The sequence below is a fragment of the Scylla paramamosain genome, chromosome 32, assembly GCF_035594125.1.
Source record: "Scylla paramamosain isolate STU-SP2022 chromosome 32, ASM3559412v1, whole genome shotgun sequence".
NCBI lineage: Eukaryota > Metazoa > Arthropoda > Malacostraca > Decapoda > Portunidae > Scylla > Scylla paramamosain.
This window is the reverse complement of record NC_087182.1, coordinates 8,213,755-8,231,560: the sequence shown is the minus strand read 5'-3', so window position 1 is coordinate 8,231,560 and position 17,806 is coordinate 8,213,755. Positions and strand designations below refer to the sequence as shown.

Genomic DNA, 17,806 nt, shown 5'->3' with positions numbered 1-17,806 from the left:
AAAACTGTGCCTCCGTGCTTGCACCTTGCCTAGTCAAGCTCTTTCAGCTCTGTCTCTCAACATCTACCTTTCCTTCTTGCTGGAAGTTTGCCTACATTCAGCCTGTTCCTAAAAAGGGTGACCATTCTAATCACTCAAACTACCGTCCTATTGCTTTAATTTCCTGCCTATCTAAAGTTTTTTAATCTATCCTCAACAGGAAGATTCTTAAACATCTATCACTTCACAACCTTCTATCTGATTGCCAGTATGGGTTCCGTCAAGGCCGCTCTACTGGTGATCTTCTGGTTTTCCTTACTGAGTCTTTGTCATCCTCTTTTAGATATTTTGGTGAAACTTTTGCTGTTTGCCTTGGACATATCAAAAGTTTTTGATAGAGTCTGGCAAAAAAGCTTTGATTTCTAAACTACCCTCCTACGGCTTCTATCCTTCTCTTTGTAACTTCATCTCAAGTTTCCTTTCTGACCGTTATATTGCTGCTGTAGTAGACGGTCACTGTTTTTCTCCTAAATCTATTAACAGTGGTGTTCCTCAGGGTTCTGTCCTGTCACCCACCCTCTTCTTATTATTCATTAATGATCTTCTAAACCAAACTTCTTGGTCCTATCCACTCCTACGCTGATGATACCACCCTGGCACTTTTCCACGTCTTTTCATAGACGTCCAACCCTTCAGGAGGTAAACATTTTACGCAGGGAAGCCACAGACCGCTTGACTTCTGATCTTTCTAAAATTCTTGATTGGGGCAGAGCAAACTTGGTATTGTTCAATGCCTCAAAAAACTCAATTCCTCCATCTATCAACTCAACACAACCTTCCAGACAACTATCCCCTCTTCTTCAATGACACTCAACTGTCCCCCTCTTCTACACTGAACATCCTCGGTCTTGTCCTTTACTTATAATCTGAACTAGAAACTTCACATCTCATCTCTAGCTAAAACAGCTTCTATGAAGATAGATGTTCTGAGACGTCTCCGTCAGTTTTTCTCACCCCCCCCCCCCAACTGCTAACTCTGTATAAGGGCTTTATCCGTCCATGTATGGAGTATGCTTCACATATCTGGGGGGGGGTTCCACTCATACTGCTCTTCTAGACAGGGTGGAATCGAAAGCTTTTCGTCTCATCAACTCCTCTCCTCTAACTGTCTTCAGCCTCTCTCTCACCGCTGCAATGTTGCATCTCTAGCTGTCTTCTACCGCTATTTTCATGCTAACTGCTCTTCTGATCTTGCTAACTGCATGCCTCCCCTCCTTCCGCGGCCTCGCTGCACAAGACTTTCTTCTTTTTTTTCACCCCTATTCTGTCCACCTCTCTAACGCAAGAGTTAACCAGTATTCTCAATCATTCATCCCTTTCTCTGGTAAACTCTGGAACTCCCTGCCTGCTTCTGTATTTTCCACCTTCCTATGACTTGAATTCTTTCAAGAGGGAGGTTTCAAGACACTTAAGCATCAATTTTTTGACTACTGCTTTGACCCTTTTATGGGACTGTCATTTCAGTTGGCATTTTTTTTTATTTAGATTTTTGTTGCCCTTGGCCAGTGTCCCTCTTGCATAAAAAAAAATTAAAGAAAGAAAGAAAAATTAGCTCATTGTTCATTTATTTCAAGTCTACTTAATGCGAGCCAATTACCAGCCCATTCTATTCACTCCATTCACTTATAAGTCAACGTCTCCACTTCATAACAGTCAGTTCACTCATTACGTCAAGTCACACTGACACCTGACTCATTACATCACCTGCAACTTGTTCTATTTAGCTTTCCTTTGAATCATCCACTGGTTAAATCTCTATGACAAACTGATCTGTTAACATCCCCTAAAAAGAAGACATCCATCACTCATGCCGTCATCTAAACTATCCACCATTCATCTAAACCATCCACTATTCATCCATTAGTCATCCATCAAACAACTACCACTCCACCACTCATCCACCAAGCTATCCATCAAACCATCCACCACTCCTCCATACCACGAAGCCATGCACCTGTCATCCATCACTCATCTACCACTCAAAACATTCATTCATCAGTCATCCACCATGTCTTCCATCACTCACCATCAGTAGCCTCACCTTGCTCCATCATCGTAAGCTTGACAGTTGATGTGGGCGGGCCCCTCACCCACACGCGTCCTGGCCGTTAACCAGAATTCGTGGGTGCCGTGGGTGAGAGTGGGTGAGGATATGCACGTTGGCTTGGGCGTGGAGCGAGTGCTGGGTGGGCGTGCGGCCATGCGGTGGGCGGTGGTGCAGGGTGTAGCCGAGGAGGAGACCAGTAGGTGGATGAGGGGGGGGAAGCCACGTCAAAACGGCGGACGTCCCCGGGAAGACTGGAGCACCCGAAGGCCCGCCAGGCACACCCGCCACTGAGTGAATGAAAGGTGAAAGGTAAGGATGGTGACTAGAGGAGGAGGAGGAGGAGGAGGAGGAGGAGGAGGAGGAGGAGGAGGAGGAGGAGGAGGAGGAAGGGCAAGGAGGAGAAAAAAAAATGAGGAAAGAGAGGAGAGGAGAAAGCGAGGGAGGAAACAGACAAAGGAAGAAGGATGCGAACGAAGGAAGGAAGGGAAGGAATGAAGGAGGCGAGAAAAAAGAAAGAGAAAGAATAGAAAACTACATACAGCAACAACAACAACAACAACAACTAACAACAACAACAACAACAACAACATCAACAACAACGACAATAACAACAACAGCAACAACAACAACAAAATTTATACTACTACTACTACTACTACTACTACTACTACTACAATGACTACTACAGTTAATATAACCACACACACACAAACACACAAATAAATCCCAGTCCAATATCAATGACAAAACTCAACCTGAACAAAGAAATGAGAGAGCGAGTAAACTAATACGGAAACTGGTGAACATTTACATAAACCAACACAAACGTTCCCTTCAAACACTTCCACACCCATGAAAACATTTGTGCATGAACAGTTTTCCCGAGCAGATATTAGCTAAAGCTCTCATACGCCTCAGTAATTTTTTGCCATTTCTAACTTAAAAAAAAAAAAAAAAAAAAAAAGGAAGAGGAATCATATATGAGGGAAAAATGAGAAGCAAAAAAAAAAAAGAAAAAATAATCGTTTATACTACAGAAAAGTGACAAAAAAAAAATAGGAAACGAAAATAGAGAGAAATAGGGAAACTATAAATCTATATCAACGAAAAAGTCTAAAATCAGGAATGTAAAATAAAATAAATAAAAAGTGAAAATCAGACATTTAGGCACAAAAATAGCACAAAATTGCTGAAAACAGACCTTCATAAACACTAATAGAAGTAAAAACAAAAATCACTATCTACACAAATAAAAAAAAAAGACAAAATCAGTCACGTACATAAATAAATAAAAAAAAGGGAAAAATATTTACCAAAAAAGAACAAAAATAAATAAATAAATAAATATGCTAATTATTAAAAGAACACCAACAATCGTGACCTTTACCGTCCTCCCCTCGTGGTGCAGGTCAGGTCAGGGGGACGCCAGGCCCACGCCCGCTCTGGTGACCGCCGCAACAGTCACAGAGTAGTTTTGTCCACGCTCGAAGGCCGCCGCACACTCTCCTCCCTGCCGCTCGTCATTCGTGAAATTTCGTCAACTTTTTCTGTGGGGCGTGATGAAGTTTGGTTTGCTCTCTCTCTCTCTCTCTCTCTCTCTCTCTCTCTCTCTCTCTCTCTCTCTCTCTCTCTCTCTCTCTCTCTCTCTCTCTCTCTCTCTCTCTCTCTCTCAGGTCCCAATTCATCAGTCATGCAGTTTTTCATTCAGTTTTTATGCTCCGGACGGTTTTACATGACTGGCTACTAGTTCCTTGGCTGTGTCTGTCTGTCTGTCTGTATGTCTCTCTGTCTGTGTTTGTCTGTCTGTGATTATAAGTCTTTGTGTCTATTTCTGATTTTCTTTTTCTTTCTGATCTTTTTTGTCTATTTTTTTTCTTTTTCTTTGGTTTGTCTGTTTGTTTGCCTGTTTATGTTTGTGATTGTCTGTCTCTCAAATCTATCTTTTCTGTCTGTTTCCTTTTTTCGTCTTCTTTGATTGGCTGCCTGTCTATCTGTCTACACCATCACCCCCGCTCTCTCTCTCTCTCTCTCTCTCTCTCTCCTCTCTCTCTCTCTCTCTCTCTCTGCTCTCTCTCTCTCTCTCTCTCTCTCTCTCTCTCTCTCTCTCTTTTTCTCTTTCACCCACCAGTAGAGTCATCGAGTCGGGTGAGGGTGAGTCGGTAGCCCTGCAGGAGGCCGTTGTGGTGGGCGGGGGACGGCGGCGCCCACCTCACTACCAGAGAAGACCCACCAGCGCCCCCCGCTGCACTCCACGCCCACGGGAGGAGCTGAAGGCACTGCGGAGACAAGGGCGATGAGAGACCTTGAGAGAGAAGATACTGGGCGGTCTGAAGAGAGGGATAATCAATAGTCTCGTTAATAAGTATTCGGTGATACTGTGTGTGGAAAAAAAAAAAGCCGAATAACTAGGAAAAGCGGTAGGAAGACTTAGAGTGAAGCAGGACTAGTGTTAGACTTTCTTACGACTCGAATGAAGATCATCTCCAGGGAAAATATATAAAAGAATACAGTATTTTTGCTTTTGTCTACATTCACTTATGACTCGAATCTTCTCTAGGAGGATATATGAACGAATGCAGTGAAAGGTGGAAGAAGAACTTAGATTGACGCAGGATTAGTGTTACAGAGTTATATTCCATTACGTCTCGAATATAGGTCTTCTCCAGGGGGATTATATAAAAGAACAAAGTGAAAGGTGAGAGGGAAGCTTAGACTGAAGCAGGACTAGTATCATATTCCCTTTGGTATCGAATGCAGTGAGAACATATGAAAAAATACAGTGAAAAGTGGTTCGAAAAACTCAGGTTGAAGCAGGACTAGTATCAGTGTTAGTGACGTGTAGCGTGTTTAAGGCGTGCCGCGTGAAACTGGATAATTCATGGATACAAAGGGATAAGTAATTTGAAGTGTGAGTCTTGTAAGTGCACGTGTCTCTGTAGTCTGAAAAGTAAATGTTTAGATTATGTTGAAGTGTTTTGTTCCATGAATTTTGTTATTGTTTAATTACAATAGTTGTTTTGAAATAAATGTCAGATTCATTAAACAGCAGTCATTGAGATGGGATGACTGAAATTAAGGATGAATAATAAATGGACCGTAGGGAGAAAAAAAAAAAAAAAAAAAAAAAAAAATATATATATATATATATATATATATATATATATATATATATATATATATATATATATATATATATATATATATATATATATGTATATATATATATATATATATATATATATATATATATATACTATATATATATATATATATATATATATATATATATATATATATATATATATATATATATATATAAAAGGAAGGTGAGAGATAATTAGAACATTACATGGAGTTTTTTCTTTCTTCAAGGAAATGGAAACCACGCTTATTACCAGAAGCAGAGTAAAACAGTGAAATATAAGTACAGGGGGAATAAAAGATGGAATGTTATGATGGAAAGACACTTATACTCACCAGAAAGAGAAGGGAGAAATAACACACGGAAAGCTACTAAAGAAGGGAAATGATTAAAAAAAATAAAATAAATTACATAAAGTAAGTCCTGTAGAGAAACATAGAGTAGTTGGCCTCAGAGGAAATTAATTACAAGGGAAATACGTGTGAAGGGAGAACAAGGAACAAGGTACTCAGAGGAAAGCAGGAAGCAACACTTGATTGATATTACGTCATGGCTCATTGGTTCTTGTGCTGCTCAGGGACAAAAAAGATCACAGCTCGAACATAGCTTCGGAAAAGTACCTAGAGAAGAAGAGAGAGAGAGAGAGAGAGAGAGAGAGAGAGAGAGAGAGAGAGAGAGAGAACAAAATAAGCATCAAAAGCATACAAAATACATAATGAAGAGAATCGTCGAGATTAATGACCAGTAAGAGAACAAAACAATAACTGCAAAGAAGATGGGAGAAGGAACAGCACAGTATAAGGAAAGATATGAGTAAGCGAACACACACACACACACACACACACACACACACACCACACACACACACACACAAAAAAAAAAAAAAAAAAAAAAACACGAAATATTGACGTAGGGAACAAAAGGGAAGAACACAGCAGTAAAATGATGAGCAAGAAAAGCAACAGAAGCCGTGATACACGAAGTAACAAAGCTAGAAATAGAGGCAAAAAAGTAGTAAGACACAATAACAAAGTAGCGCAAAGACAGAGGTCAAGAGCAATAATAAGAGATGAAGTAACATATACAAACAGAAGAAAAACAGCAACAGGGACACTCACAAAACTGGAAGTAACAGAAACAACGACAAAGTAAAACAGAGACGGAGGCAATAACAAGAGCAATAACTGATAAAGTAATGAATACAAACAGAAGGAAAACAACGAAAACAAGGAGACGCATACAAGAACAGAGACAGAAGCACTATTAAAAATACCAACAGATAGGTTAACAGAGACATCAAGATAGGGAAACAGAAGCAATACTCACCATCCTCCAATGTGCGCACCACAACGGGCTGCGAAAGAGGCCCCGCACCGTGACTGTTATACGCCCGCACCACCACGGCGTACTGCACCCACGCCCGCAGTCCGTTCACCACCTCTCGGCCGCCCACACTGCTCCCCACGCCAACCAGACTGAAGTTATAGCCGCCCTCACCGCCCATTGCTGTAAAAATAGGAAGATAAATGACTGAGAATCCTAAAGGGAAACGGGAGGCAGGAAAGGTGAGGGAAATACGAGTATACACGACTGGGAAACGAGAACCTGATGGAGAGAAATTTGATAACTCTCCTAAATCTTGAGTTTCCCGTTTTTTTTTTTTTTTTCTGTTTAGTGGATGTGGAGTGTTTTGTATCGTGTCGCGTGTCGAGGTGTGTGGTGTGTGTGTGTGTGTGTGTTGTGTGTGTGTGTGTGTGTGTGTGTGTGTGTGTGTGTGTGTGTGTGTGTGTGTGTGTGTGTGTGTGTGTGTGTGTGTGTGGTGTGTGTGTGTGTGTGTGTGTGTGTGTGTGTTTTCTTGGATTAATGTGTATGTAGTCTTGTAGTTAGTATTGTTGTTGCTGTTCTTTTTTTCTTCTTTTCTTCGTCGTTGTAGCCGTTGTCTTCTTGTTCTTGTTCCTTTTCTTTTTCCTCTTCCTTCCCCTCTTCTCTCTCCTACTCTCTTTCTCCTCCTCCTCCTCTTCCTACCCTCCTCCTTCTCCTTCTCCCTCCTGCTCCTCCTCCTGCAACACCTCCTCCTCCTCCTCCTCCTCCTGCAACACCTCCTCCTCCTCCTCCTTCTCTTCCTCCTCCTTCGTACCTGAACCTACTAAAATTGGATACCACTTACACGTTCTAAGATAACCTCAACTTTTGTCGGGATACATGATGTAAGTCGATACGAAAAAAAATAAATGAATAAATGAATAAATAAATAAAAAAAATAAAACAAAAATAAATAAATAATAATAATAATAAAAATAATAATAATAATAATCATAATAGTAATAATAATAATAATAATAATAATAATAATAATAATAATAATAATAATAATAATAATAATAAATAAAAAATAAAAAAAGGTTAGGGTGAAAAGTTGAGAGATGGCACGTGAAAGAGCTAAAACATGTCATCTCTAAACAGCATCCTATCTGTTCACATGAGTTACTTCTAATTCACTTCACATTTTAAATACTTCACTTCAGCACAGGTATAAGGCAAATTATACAGGTAGAAAAAAATGATAAGACGGAAGGAACAAGAGAAAGAGTGACGTAAGGAATATAATATTAGCTCATAGGAAAGAAAGAAAGGAAAGGCAAAGAAAGGAAGGAAAGAAAGACGCAAAATAGACGGAAATATGGAAGCAAATCCTATAGATAAATAAATAGATAGATGAATGAATGGATGGATAAAGAGATAAGTGGAGAGATGATAGATATAAATATGCAGAGATAAATAGATGGATAGATAAGTAAAAGACAGACAGATAGATAGAAATAAAGACAGAAAGAAAGACAAAAAATTTAAAAACATATATAACAATTTTATCATGTTATGAAAGTCTCAAAAATAATATGAATCCAATAACATTTTTACTTTGGCCCCGTTAACCGGTAATAAAACATCAAACGCAAAATAAGAATATAATTAATTATTAACTGCATAAAAGGCACGTCATCCCTCCTCCAAAAAAATAGATATGCATATGAAACTTTAAATATTAACTAGATAAAATCTGAAAAACAAACATTAATTTCCTGACATAGAGACCGACCAGACAGATCGACGGGAAGATATACAGACAGGCAGATAGCCACCTCTCTCCCCCCACACATACAGGTTGGGTAAAAAAAAGGGAGACGGACCAGACAGATAAATGAAGAGAAAGACAAGCATACATACAGAGAATCACCTCCCACACACACACAAACGCACAGATAGACTGATAAAAGAGGTCTAGAAGATTATATGTACAAGTGAGAGTACTAAGGGAGGGGAACAGGAGAGGGAAGCAGGTAAAGGAAATAACTGGCGCCAAAAAGGTGAGGTATCAGAAACATACACACATTAAAGAAGCAGGAATCGACAGCAGGTGACGGATTGAGGTAAACAGAACAAATAATACGAGAAAAAAAAAAAAAAAAAGATAAGTAGGTTGACAGTTTTAGGCCATAATGGTACGAGACGAAATGGAATACGTAACAAGGTAAAAATACGTAAAAATAAGTGAAGACGATAATAGACCACAGTGTAGATGGAAGGAGTCACTTTAATCCACATATGCCCACATTGTGACAGACCTATTATAAAAACACACAGACGAAAAAAAAAAAGAGAACAATCACCGAAAGAAAAAAGAACAAGAGAATACTGAATCAGATCACACAAGTACATAAGTAAAATACAGTAATGACTAAAAAACTAACAAAAGCAAATGGGCGGAACTCACTCATGCCTCCTGACGCCAACGTTGTACCCAAGCAGGTCCCCGTGGTGGGTGTGTGGGGGAGGGGCGTCCCATGCCACACGAAGGCTGGTGGCGGAAAGGGCATCGGCTCTCACGCCCGTAGGAGCTGCTGACGGAGCCTCCCCCCTCGGTTCGAACCTGAAGGAGGGACAGAAGGGCTCGTATGAGAAAGGAGGAGAGATGGACAGGGAAGAAGAGGATAAAGGCAGGAAAAGTGCGGAGGGAAGATGATACAAAGGAAACACAAGTTAAAAATAAGCGAAGCAAAAAATGAGGGATGAAGGAAGGAGAATGAGAGACACAAAAGAGAGAGAATAAAGGAAGGAAAATGTTACGGAAGGAGCGAGAGAAAACAAGGAAGGGAGTAGGGGAGAAAACGGGAGGGGATAAAAGAAGGTGAAGAATTCATATGGTGAAGGGAAGGGGGAATAAGAGAAAGACACGGAATGACGGAGGAGAGGCATGAATGATGGATACGAGGGAGACGAAAACAAGGGAGAGACATACCAGGAAAAAGAAGAAAACAAAACAAGAGTATACCAGAGAGAGGATAAAACCAACACAAAAAATATGAATAAATAAGGAAAGGACGAGAGGCAGCAAAGGAAAACAGGTGGGGGGAAGGTGAAAAAATAAACATTAATTAGATTCCACGCAGCTTACGTCTAATCATGTTCTTAAGTTCAGTCGGCATGGTAAGAACCTTAATTATGCACCTGAGAGCACCTAAACACACGGACAAAGATAAAATACCTGGAAATTAATTACGTCTCCGTGTAATCATATATATTTTGCAACATTCGCGCGACTCACAAACTCACCGATCCGGAACATGAAGCGAGGTTGACTTTGAGGTTGCTGAGGAGAGACATGCACTTACCTGGAGGGGCTCGGAGTGCGGAGACGAACCCAGGTAATTCGAGGCAAGAACCCTGACCAAGTATTGGGTATCTGGGACAAGAGGTGCCAGTCGGGCTGTTGTCACCTCCCCGCCAACTTCCACCTCCTCCCCCCTCACCCCATGAGCCTGAAGAAGGAGAGAGTATAATGAGAGAGATTCTAAAAGTGTCTCGGTTCGTCTTGCCAATTCCAACAGTGTCTGATGGAAATTGTTGGGGTTTATTAACAGTCTCTAATGGAAGTTGTCGGGGTTTTTAAGTCTCTAATGGAAGTTCTTGGAGTTTTCTAACAGTCTCTAATGGAAGTTACATGGGTTTTCTAACAGTCTCTAATGAAAATTCTTGGAGTTTTTTAAGTCTCTAATGGAAGCTATTTGGGTTTTCTAACAGTCTCTAATGAAAGTTGTTTGAATGTTCTAACGGAAGTTGTTGAGGATTTTCAAGAGTGTTATTTTCATGACTCTAAAGACAGTTTGACTAGGATTCTTGGTCACTGATTATATTAAGAAAGAACATTACGAGAATCCGACCAATCATTTGATGCCTATGAAAAACATTCATTATGAGAGTCAGTACTTTTAAGAATACTAGCCCCGATGTCGAGGAGTGACGTCAATACCAGTACTTCTTTTAGATTTTTTTTACGTTACTAGGCCTCAAAATACACAAACTATTTCACTATTAACAATCAACTATCAAAGGAAAAAACTCAGCACTAACAATCTGATTACTGAGACTCTTCCATTCATCTACCACTCTATTTGAGAACCAATTCCTTAATATATCTTTTTTTTTCAGTCTTTTTTTTCAATATATATTTTTTTTAAATCACTTTTTTTCTAGTTTGTACTTATTATTTCTTGTCCCATCCTGTCCTGTCTTGTCATACGCAGAGTACTCACCTCTCACTGGACGGTACTGGACAGTATACGTCTGGACGGGAGTGTGTGAGGTGACGGGAGGCAGCCACGAGACGGTGAGATAGCGGGAGCCTCTTTCAGAAACCCTTAGGCCATGAGGGGAGCCCGGCACATCTGACGGAGGCACAGAAAGCGAAATAAGGCAGGAAGGAAAAAAGAAAAAAAAAAAAAAGAAGTTGGAAGAGAAGGAGGTAAAAAGGGAATAAATTAGAGTACTGGAAAGGACAGAGAGAGAGAGAGAGAGAGAGAGAGAGAGAGAGAGAGAGAGAGAGAGAGAGAGAGAGAGAGAGAGAGAGAGAGAGAGAGAGAGAGAGAGAGAGAGAGAGAGAGAGAGAGAGAGAGAGAGAGAGAGAGAGAGAGAGAGAGAGAGAGAGAGAGAGAGAGAGAGAGAGAGAGAGAGAGAGAGAGAGAGAGAGAGAGAGAGAGAGAGAGAGAGAGAGAGAGAGAGAGAGAGAGAGAGAGAGAGAGAGAGAGAGAGAGAGAGAGAGAGAGAGAGAGAGAGAGAGAGAATGGGAACAGAAAGAAAGATAAAAAAGAGAATGACACGAACGAGGAGGAGGAGAAAGAGGAAAAGGAGTAAGTATAAGATTAAATTAAAAGAACGAACTAGGAAAGGAGATGCAGAGAGAAAGAGGGATAGGAAAAAGAGCAGAGAAAAAATAAGAAGAGAATTAGAAAAGGAAAGTGTGGAGAATGGAGGGAAAAAAAAAAAAAAATATATATATATATATATATATATATATATATATATATATATATATATATATATATATATATATATATATATATATATATATATATATATATATATATAAAGATGAAAAAAAGGAGAGAGTAAGGGAAGAATAAAATTAAAGAAAATGACAAAAATGTCTTAGTGAAGAATAGGAGGAAAAAAGAGAGTAAGGAAGACGAATGAATGAAAAAAAAAAAAGAAATAGAAAATGTGGCGCGAACAAAAAATAAGAAAGATAATAAGAAAATAATCATTAACAGTAAGAAAGACAGAAAGGAAAAAAATAAAAGGAATCAACATAAATACGAAAAAAAAAATAAGAAGGAAAATAGCGAATAAACCAAGAAAATGGAAAAATTAAACAAGAGAAGGTTCATAGGCAAAGAAAACGTTAAGTTATAAGAATACAAACATTGTTGCACACACACACACACACACACACACACACACACACACACACACACACACACACACACACACACACACACACACACACACACCGTGGTAGCAAAGTGGTTAGAGCTCCCGATTCACAATCGGGAGGGTCTCGGGTCACGTCAGAAGTCTTTGGGCAGACTTTCTTTGCACTGTAACCCCTGTTCACCTACCAGTGATTAGGTACACCTGTTGTAAGTCGGGAATTGTGACCCGCTGCTAGGTAAGAGGATCAAATTATGAATAGAAAAATACACATGGGGTGGCCTGACCATCAGGGGTTAGTCTACTAGAATACTAGTATTGGCAGCCACAGTATCATATTTTAAGATACTTCCTTAGGTTTAGATGTAGTATGTAAGTTAGTATATAAGTATGTAACATGTGGATTTTCAGCTGTAAGGCTGCTAAATTAATAAACCGAATATTATTATTATTATTATTATTATTATTATTATTATTATTATTATTATTATTATTATTATTATCATTATTACTTTACACACACAGACACACACACACACACATACTCAATTTTAGGAACAATATTAAATTTTCTTTGTTGGCATTCACCATAGAAAAAAATTCCTGAAAATAGACAAGTGCAGTATATTGCCTTGAGAGAGAGAGAGAGAGAGAGAGAGAGAGAGAGAGAGAGAGAGAGAGAGAGAGAGAGAGAGAGAGAGAGAGAGAGAGAGAGAGAGAGAGAGAGAGAGAGAGAGAGAGAGAGAGAGAGAGAGAGAGAGAGAGAGAGAGAGAGAGAGAGAGATAGAATAGAATGAAAATTATAATGTGAAGAAGTTAGTTTTGGGTAAGAGAAAAAAAAATAAAGGATAAGAAAGAAAAGGAAGAAACCAGTTGCTTAAGTCGCCGTGCAATCAGGAACAAGAATACAAAAGTAGGCAATAAAATAAGAAATGAACAGAATCTTACCAAATACTACCACCCCTACCACCATCACCACCACCATCACAGTACCTTGCACCACCAGCGTCACCACGAAGGCGTCCGTGCCGTAAGTATTGGAAGCAGTGCAGGTGAATTGACCCGCGTCTTCCATCTTCACTGACGGGATCACCAGCTCTCCTCTCACGCCGCCAGCTACCTCCCGCACCACGCTGAAGGGGACACAAAATGAGGGGCGAAAGGGGCAGGAAGTCAAGTAGAGAAAAGTGGAGGAATGAGGAAGTAGGATAAAAAGAATGAGGCATGCGAAATGAGGTAGAAGGGATGAGGTGGATTATAAGGGGTGAGATACAAGGGATGAGGAATGAGAAAGTATGAGGTAGTAGAAGGATTGACGTATCCGAGATCGGTTAGAAGGGATGAGGGAAAGGATGAGGTAGATTAAAAGGGGTGAGGTGGAGGGGATGAGGTGGATTAGAAGGGCGATGTGGTAAGGATGAAGTACAAGGAAGGGTTGAGAGAACACAGGTTAGAGAAAGGGATGAGGGTGAAGGAAAGGAGTGGATTAGGACAGAGCAGAGGAGGGAGGGAGAGAATGAGGGAAAGAAGAGGGAATGTAATTTGAGAAATACAGTGTTATATATATTTCTACCTTAATCTAATAATACTCACGTAAAATATATACATGAAAGAAATGGTTACTATTACTATTGCTGCTACTGCTATTACTACTACAACTACTACTACTACTACTACTACTACTACTACTACTACTACAATTACTATTACTACTACTCCTACTACCACCACCACCACCACCACTAATACTACCACTAATAATAATAATAATAATAATAATAATAATAATAATAATAATAATAATAATAATAATAATAAAGGAGAGTACAAAGAAAACAACAAGAAATTTACGTTTTCTAGGACAGTAATACGAAACAATTCTTGCTCTGCTTCCATGTCCCTTTCCTTCCTCTTTTCCTCTCCCTCTCTCCTTCCCTCCTCTGTGACCGGCTTAGCGGCGCCGTGTTTTGTCTGTACGTGGCAGCCGCGGTTCCTGAGTCCCATTACACACACACACACACACACACACACACACACACACACCAAGAGAAGCCAACAACATCTACTACCTTACTTTGAAAATTTGTGTACTTTCATCCGTCAATCACAACCACCACCATCACCACCACCACCATCACCACCACCACCATCACCACCACCATCACCACCACCAGTACCACCACAACAAAGAACGATACGAGGAAGAAAAATCTACACGAATAAAACAAAAAACAATGAAACCGAAAAAAATTGAAAAACTTAAAAAAATACCAGAAAACAAAAAAAAATCGAACGATGTCTTACGTTTATTAAGAGAGAGAGAGAGAGAGAGAGAGAGAGAGAGAGAGAGAGAGAGAGAGAGAGAGAGAGAGAGAGAGAGAGAGAGAGAGAGAGAGAGAGAGAGAAACTAAACAGAAAAAAAAACATTTGTCCCCACCGCAAAAAAGAAAAAAAATCCCGGGAATATCTAAGAAAATTTTACTGGAACATAGAGACACTAGAATATAATCAGGCATTCACCTTCTGTCGTGGGCGTTGGTGTGGGTGGCCTGCCAGAGGAGAGTAATGGGCGGGTCCCCGTGGGCGTGACAAGTGAGAGTGGCCTGAGAGCCTCTTCTTACTGACACTGTCCTCTGCAGACCTGGATCAAATCTCGGGGGTGCTGAGAGAGAGAGAGAGAGAGAGAGAGAGAGAGAGAGAGAGAGAGAGAGAGAGAGAGAGAGAGAGAGAGAGAGAGAGAGAGAGAGAGAGAGAGAGAGAGAGAGAGAGAGAGAGAGAGAGAGAGAGAGAGAGAGAGAGAGAGAGGGGGGATGGTAAAATAAACTCCCTTGACGAATAAACATCCAACACCAATAACACACCAGCAAATCACACACACACACACACACACACACACACACACACACACACACACACACACACACACACACACACACACACACACACACATATACACACACACACACATAAAAGAAAAAAAAGAGAGGAAAAGGAATACGTGCTAAAACTACATAACTCTCCAATGAAACTCTCCCGGCTGTGATCTAGTATGCAATTTTCCTTTAAAAAAATATAACAGAGAGGCAACACGCTTACAAAATATCCCCCAGGTAATTAGAGCAACTGATCAGAGAGAATTAGCTCATTAGTCCAGGTAAACAAGGTACCTTCATCATGGTTGGTAATTAGCAATAGCCCTCAGTGATTACTCTGAAGGGGCCAGGTATGATTACAATTAGTACCATGTGCTAATGAGGGTGATTTGCTTGTTTGTGTTTAGGAACAGTTCTGAATGTGTGTGTGTGTGTGTGTGTGTGTGTGTGTGTGTGTGTGTGTGTGTGTCTAATTTATGAAGTTACAAAGCATGAACGTGGATTAACAGCCTCGCCCGCAGTTGATTTCAGCACACACACACACACACACACACACACACGACGGCAGGGCATTACAAGCCTGAAAGAATCTTGTAAAAGTAGAAATAGGCAAATACTTACACACACACACACACACACACACACACACTTACCATTAACACTCAGATCGATCAAGGCAGACAGTCCGCCACCCACTCCATTGGCCGCCTCACAGAGATATTTTCCCTCGTCCTCTGCCCTCGCGCCCACTACCACCAGGCTGCCGTTCTCCGCCACGCCCATACCAACGCCCACACCCGCGCCCACACCCAGGCCGAGCCCCATGCCGCCCCCAAGGATAGGGCTATACTGGCCGGGCTGGTCTGTTGGATAAAGTTGTTTGGTATTAATATTGATAAAAGAATGATTGGGAGGAGGAGGAGGAGGAAAAGAAGGACTAGAATGAAGGAAGCGGAGGAGGATGAGGAGGAGAATTAGGATGATGATGAGGAGGAGAACTGAAGAGAAGAAGAAAGCGGAGAAGAAGGAAGAAGAGAAGATAAAGGATGATGGGGATCAGAAAGAGGTTGAAATTAGTTATAAGTACTAAATATAATATGAAATCACTAATACTACTACTACTACTACTACTACTACTACTACTATTACTACTACTGCTACTACTTTGTACTACTATTACTACTACTACTATTGCAGCTACTATTACTACTACAGATCCAATTATACTTGCAAGACACACACACACATACACACACACACCTTACCACCACCACCACCACCATCAACGCCTTTAGTACCTCAGTGGCACCTCTGCCGTAGAACTGACCTATATGTCAATCAGAACGCCCTTGGGAGATCCCTCGTCACCTCTTTCCATTTTAATAAGCGGGATTACCTCCATAATTCCTCCTTAGTTATGCATTAATAAAGGGGAGATGGACCTGTGTATATATAATAAGGCCTCTATTTTTTTTTTTTCACTCGATCTTAATTTGAAGGATTGTTCCCTATCATGTAGTTATTATTAAATGAAGTTATGGATGTAATGTGTGTGTGTGTGTGTGTGTGTGTGTGTGTGTGTGTGTGTGCGCGCTTCGAGCGTCCTCATATACAAACATATTACAACTTTAACAACCATCACCGCCACAACTCCTCCTCCTCTTCCTCCTCCTACTACTACCACCACCACCACCACCACCACCATCACCACCACCACCACTACTACTACTACTACTACTACTACTACTACTACTACTACTACAACTACTCGTACCTCACCATGACCACAACAACCACTACTACTTATAAAACCAGAATCACCACGCATAACTAACCTAACCTTTTCTAAGCAGCTCCGTATGTAAATTGTAAAGTGTGAGCGTGTTCCGTATGAAGTGTTATTGGATTAGAGTCTGCACATGTTTACAATGGTGAGGCGGAGCGTGGAGGGCACCTGCCTAATGAATACAGGTATCAGCACCACCACCACCAGGTAGGTACTGGGTCTTTCCTGGTATATGCTGAGGCTTAAGCTTACTTAGTAAATGTTGCAAACAGTTTTATGGTTTAATGCAAAAAAGGATGGAGAAAATAAAAAAAGGCATTTGTTATGGTATACTCCTACACACACACAATCTCTCTCTCTCTCTCTCTCTCTCTCTCTCTCTCTCTCTCTCTCTCTCTCTCTCTCTCTCTCTCTCTCTCTCTCTCTCTCTCTTTCTCTCTTTCTCTCTTTCTCTCTCTCTCTCTCTCTCTCTCTCTCTCTCTCTCTGCAAAACAGGTTGGAGGGAAAAGATGTTTTTATGGTATATACACACACAAACACTCTCTCTCTCTCTCTCTCTCTCTCTCTCTCTCTCTCTCTCTCTCTCTCTCTCTCTCTCTCTCTCTCTCTCTCTCTCTCTCTCTCTCTCTCTCTCTCTCTCTCTCTGGGCGAATGCATCAATACAGTACCGTCTTTCCATCTGTCCATTACCTGCCCGGATGCTTCCGGCGTAAACAATGACATATTCATACACGGTTTAGTGTTTGAAAGGAAGGTAAGATGGAATAATGGAAATGAAGGAAAGGTAGGGAAAAAGTTACTGAGGTGCATTTATGATAGGGCGCCAGAATATGGTGGAGGATTTCATTGTGGGGTTCTCTGTCTGTGTTTCTATCTGCCTGCCCCTCTCTCTCTCTCTCTCTCTCTCTCTCTCTCTCTCTCTCTCTCTCTCTCTCTCTCTCTCTCTCTCTCTGTACTGTTCATTATGTATTTTGTATGCTTCATGCTTACTTATTTTGTCCTTTTCTTGCACTGTCGTTTCGTCTCTCTCTCTCTCTCTCTCTCTCTCTCTCTCTCTCTCTCTCTCTCTCTCTCTCTCTCTCTCTCTCTCTCTCTCTCTCTCTCTCTCTCTCTCTCTCTCTCTAAATATGAGAGAATGTGCAGCCTTCATTCAC

The 17,806-nt window shown here is 40.7% G+C and overlaps 2 protein-coding genes across 2 annotated transcripts in view; both read right to left on the bottom strand.

Annotated features, from left to right (window-relative positions):
* Positions 1-4,211: 4,211 nt before the first annotated feature.
* On the bottom strand, positions 4,212-6,758 carry LOC135089170 (cell adhesion molecule Dscam2-like). The gene is made up of 2 exons (XM_063984468.1): positions 6,555-6,758; positions 4,212-4,362 (listed from the first exon to the last, which is right to left on the bottom strand). The coding sequence occupies exons 1-2, from the start codon at positions 6,730-6,732 to the stop codon at positions 4,220-4,222; spliced, it is 321 nt and encodes a 106-aa protein (XP_063840538.1). The 5' UTR covers positions 6,733-6,758; the 3' UTR covers positions 4,212-4,219.
* Positions 6,759-8,982: 2,224 nt separating this feature from the next.
* LOC135089169 (cell adhesion molecule Dscam1-like) overlaps positions 8,983-17,806 on the bottom strand; it is a 181,000-nt gene continuing 172,176 nt past the window's right edge. The window contains exons 16-21 of the mRNA XM_063984467.1: positions 15,520-15,729; positions 14,514-14,655; positions 12,987-13,126; positions 10,820-10,951; positions 9,899-10,045; positions 8,983-9,156 (exon numbers count right to left, since the gene is read on the bottom strand). Of these exons, the coding sequence (XP_063840537.1) occupies positions 9,110-9,156; positions 9,899-10,045; positions 10,820-10,951; positions 12,987-13,126; positions 14,514-14,655; positions 15,520-15,729 (818 nt within the window). The 3' untranslated portion in view covers positions 8,983-9,109. The remainder of the gene's footprint in view (positions 9,157-9,898; positions 10,046-10,819; positions 10,952-12,986; positions 13,127-14,513; positions 14,656-15,519; positions 15,730-17,806) is intronic.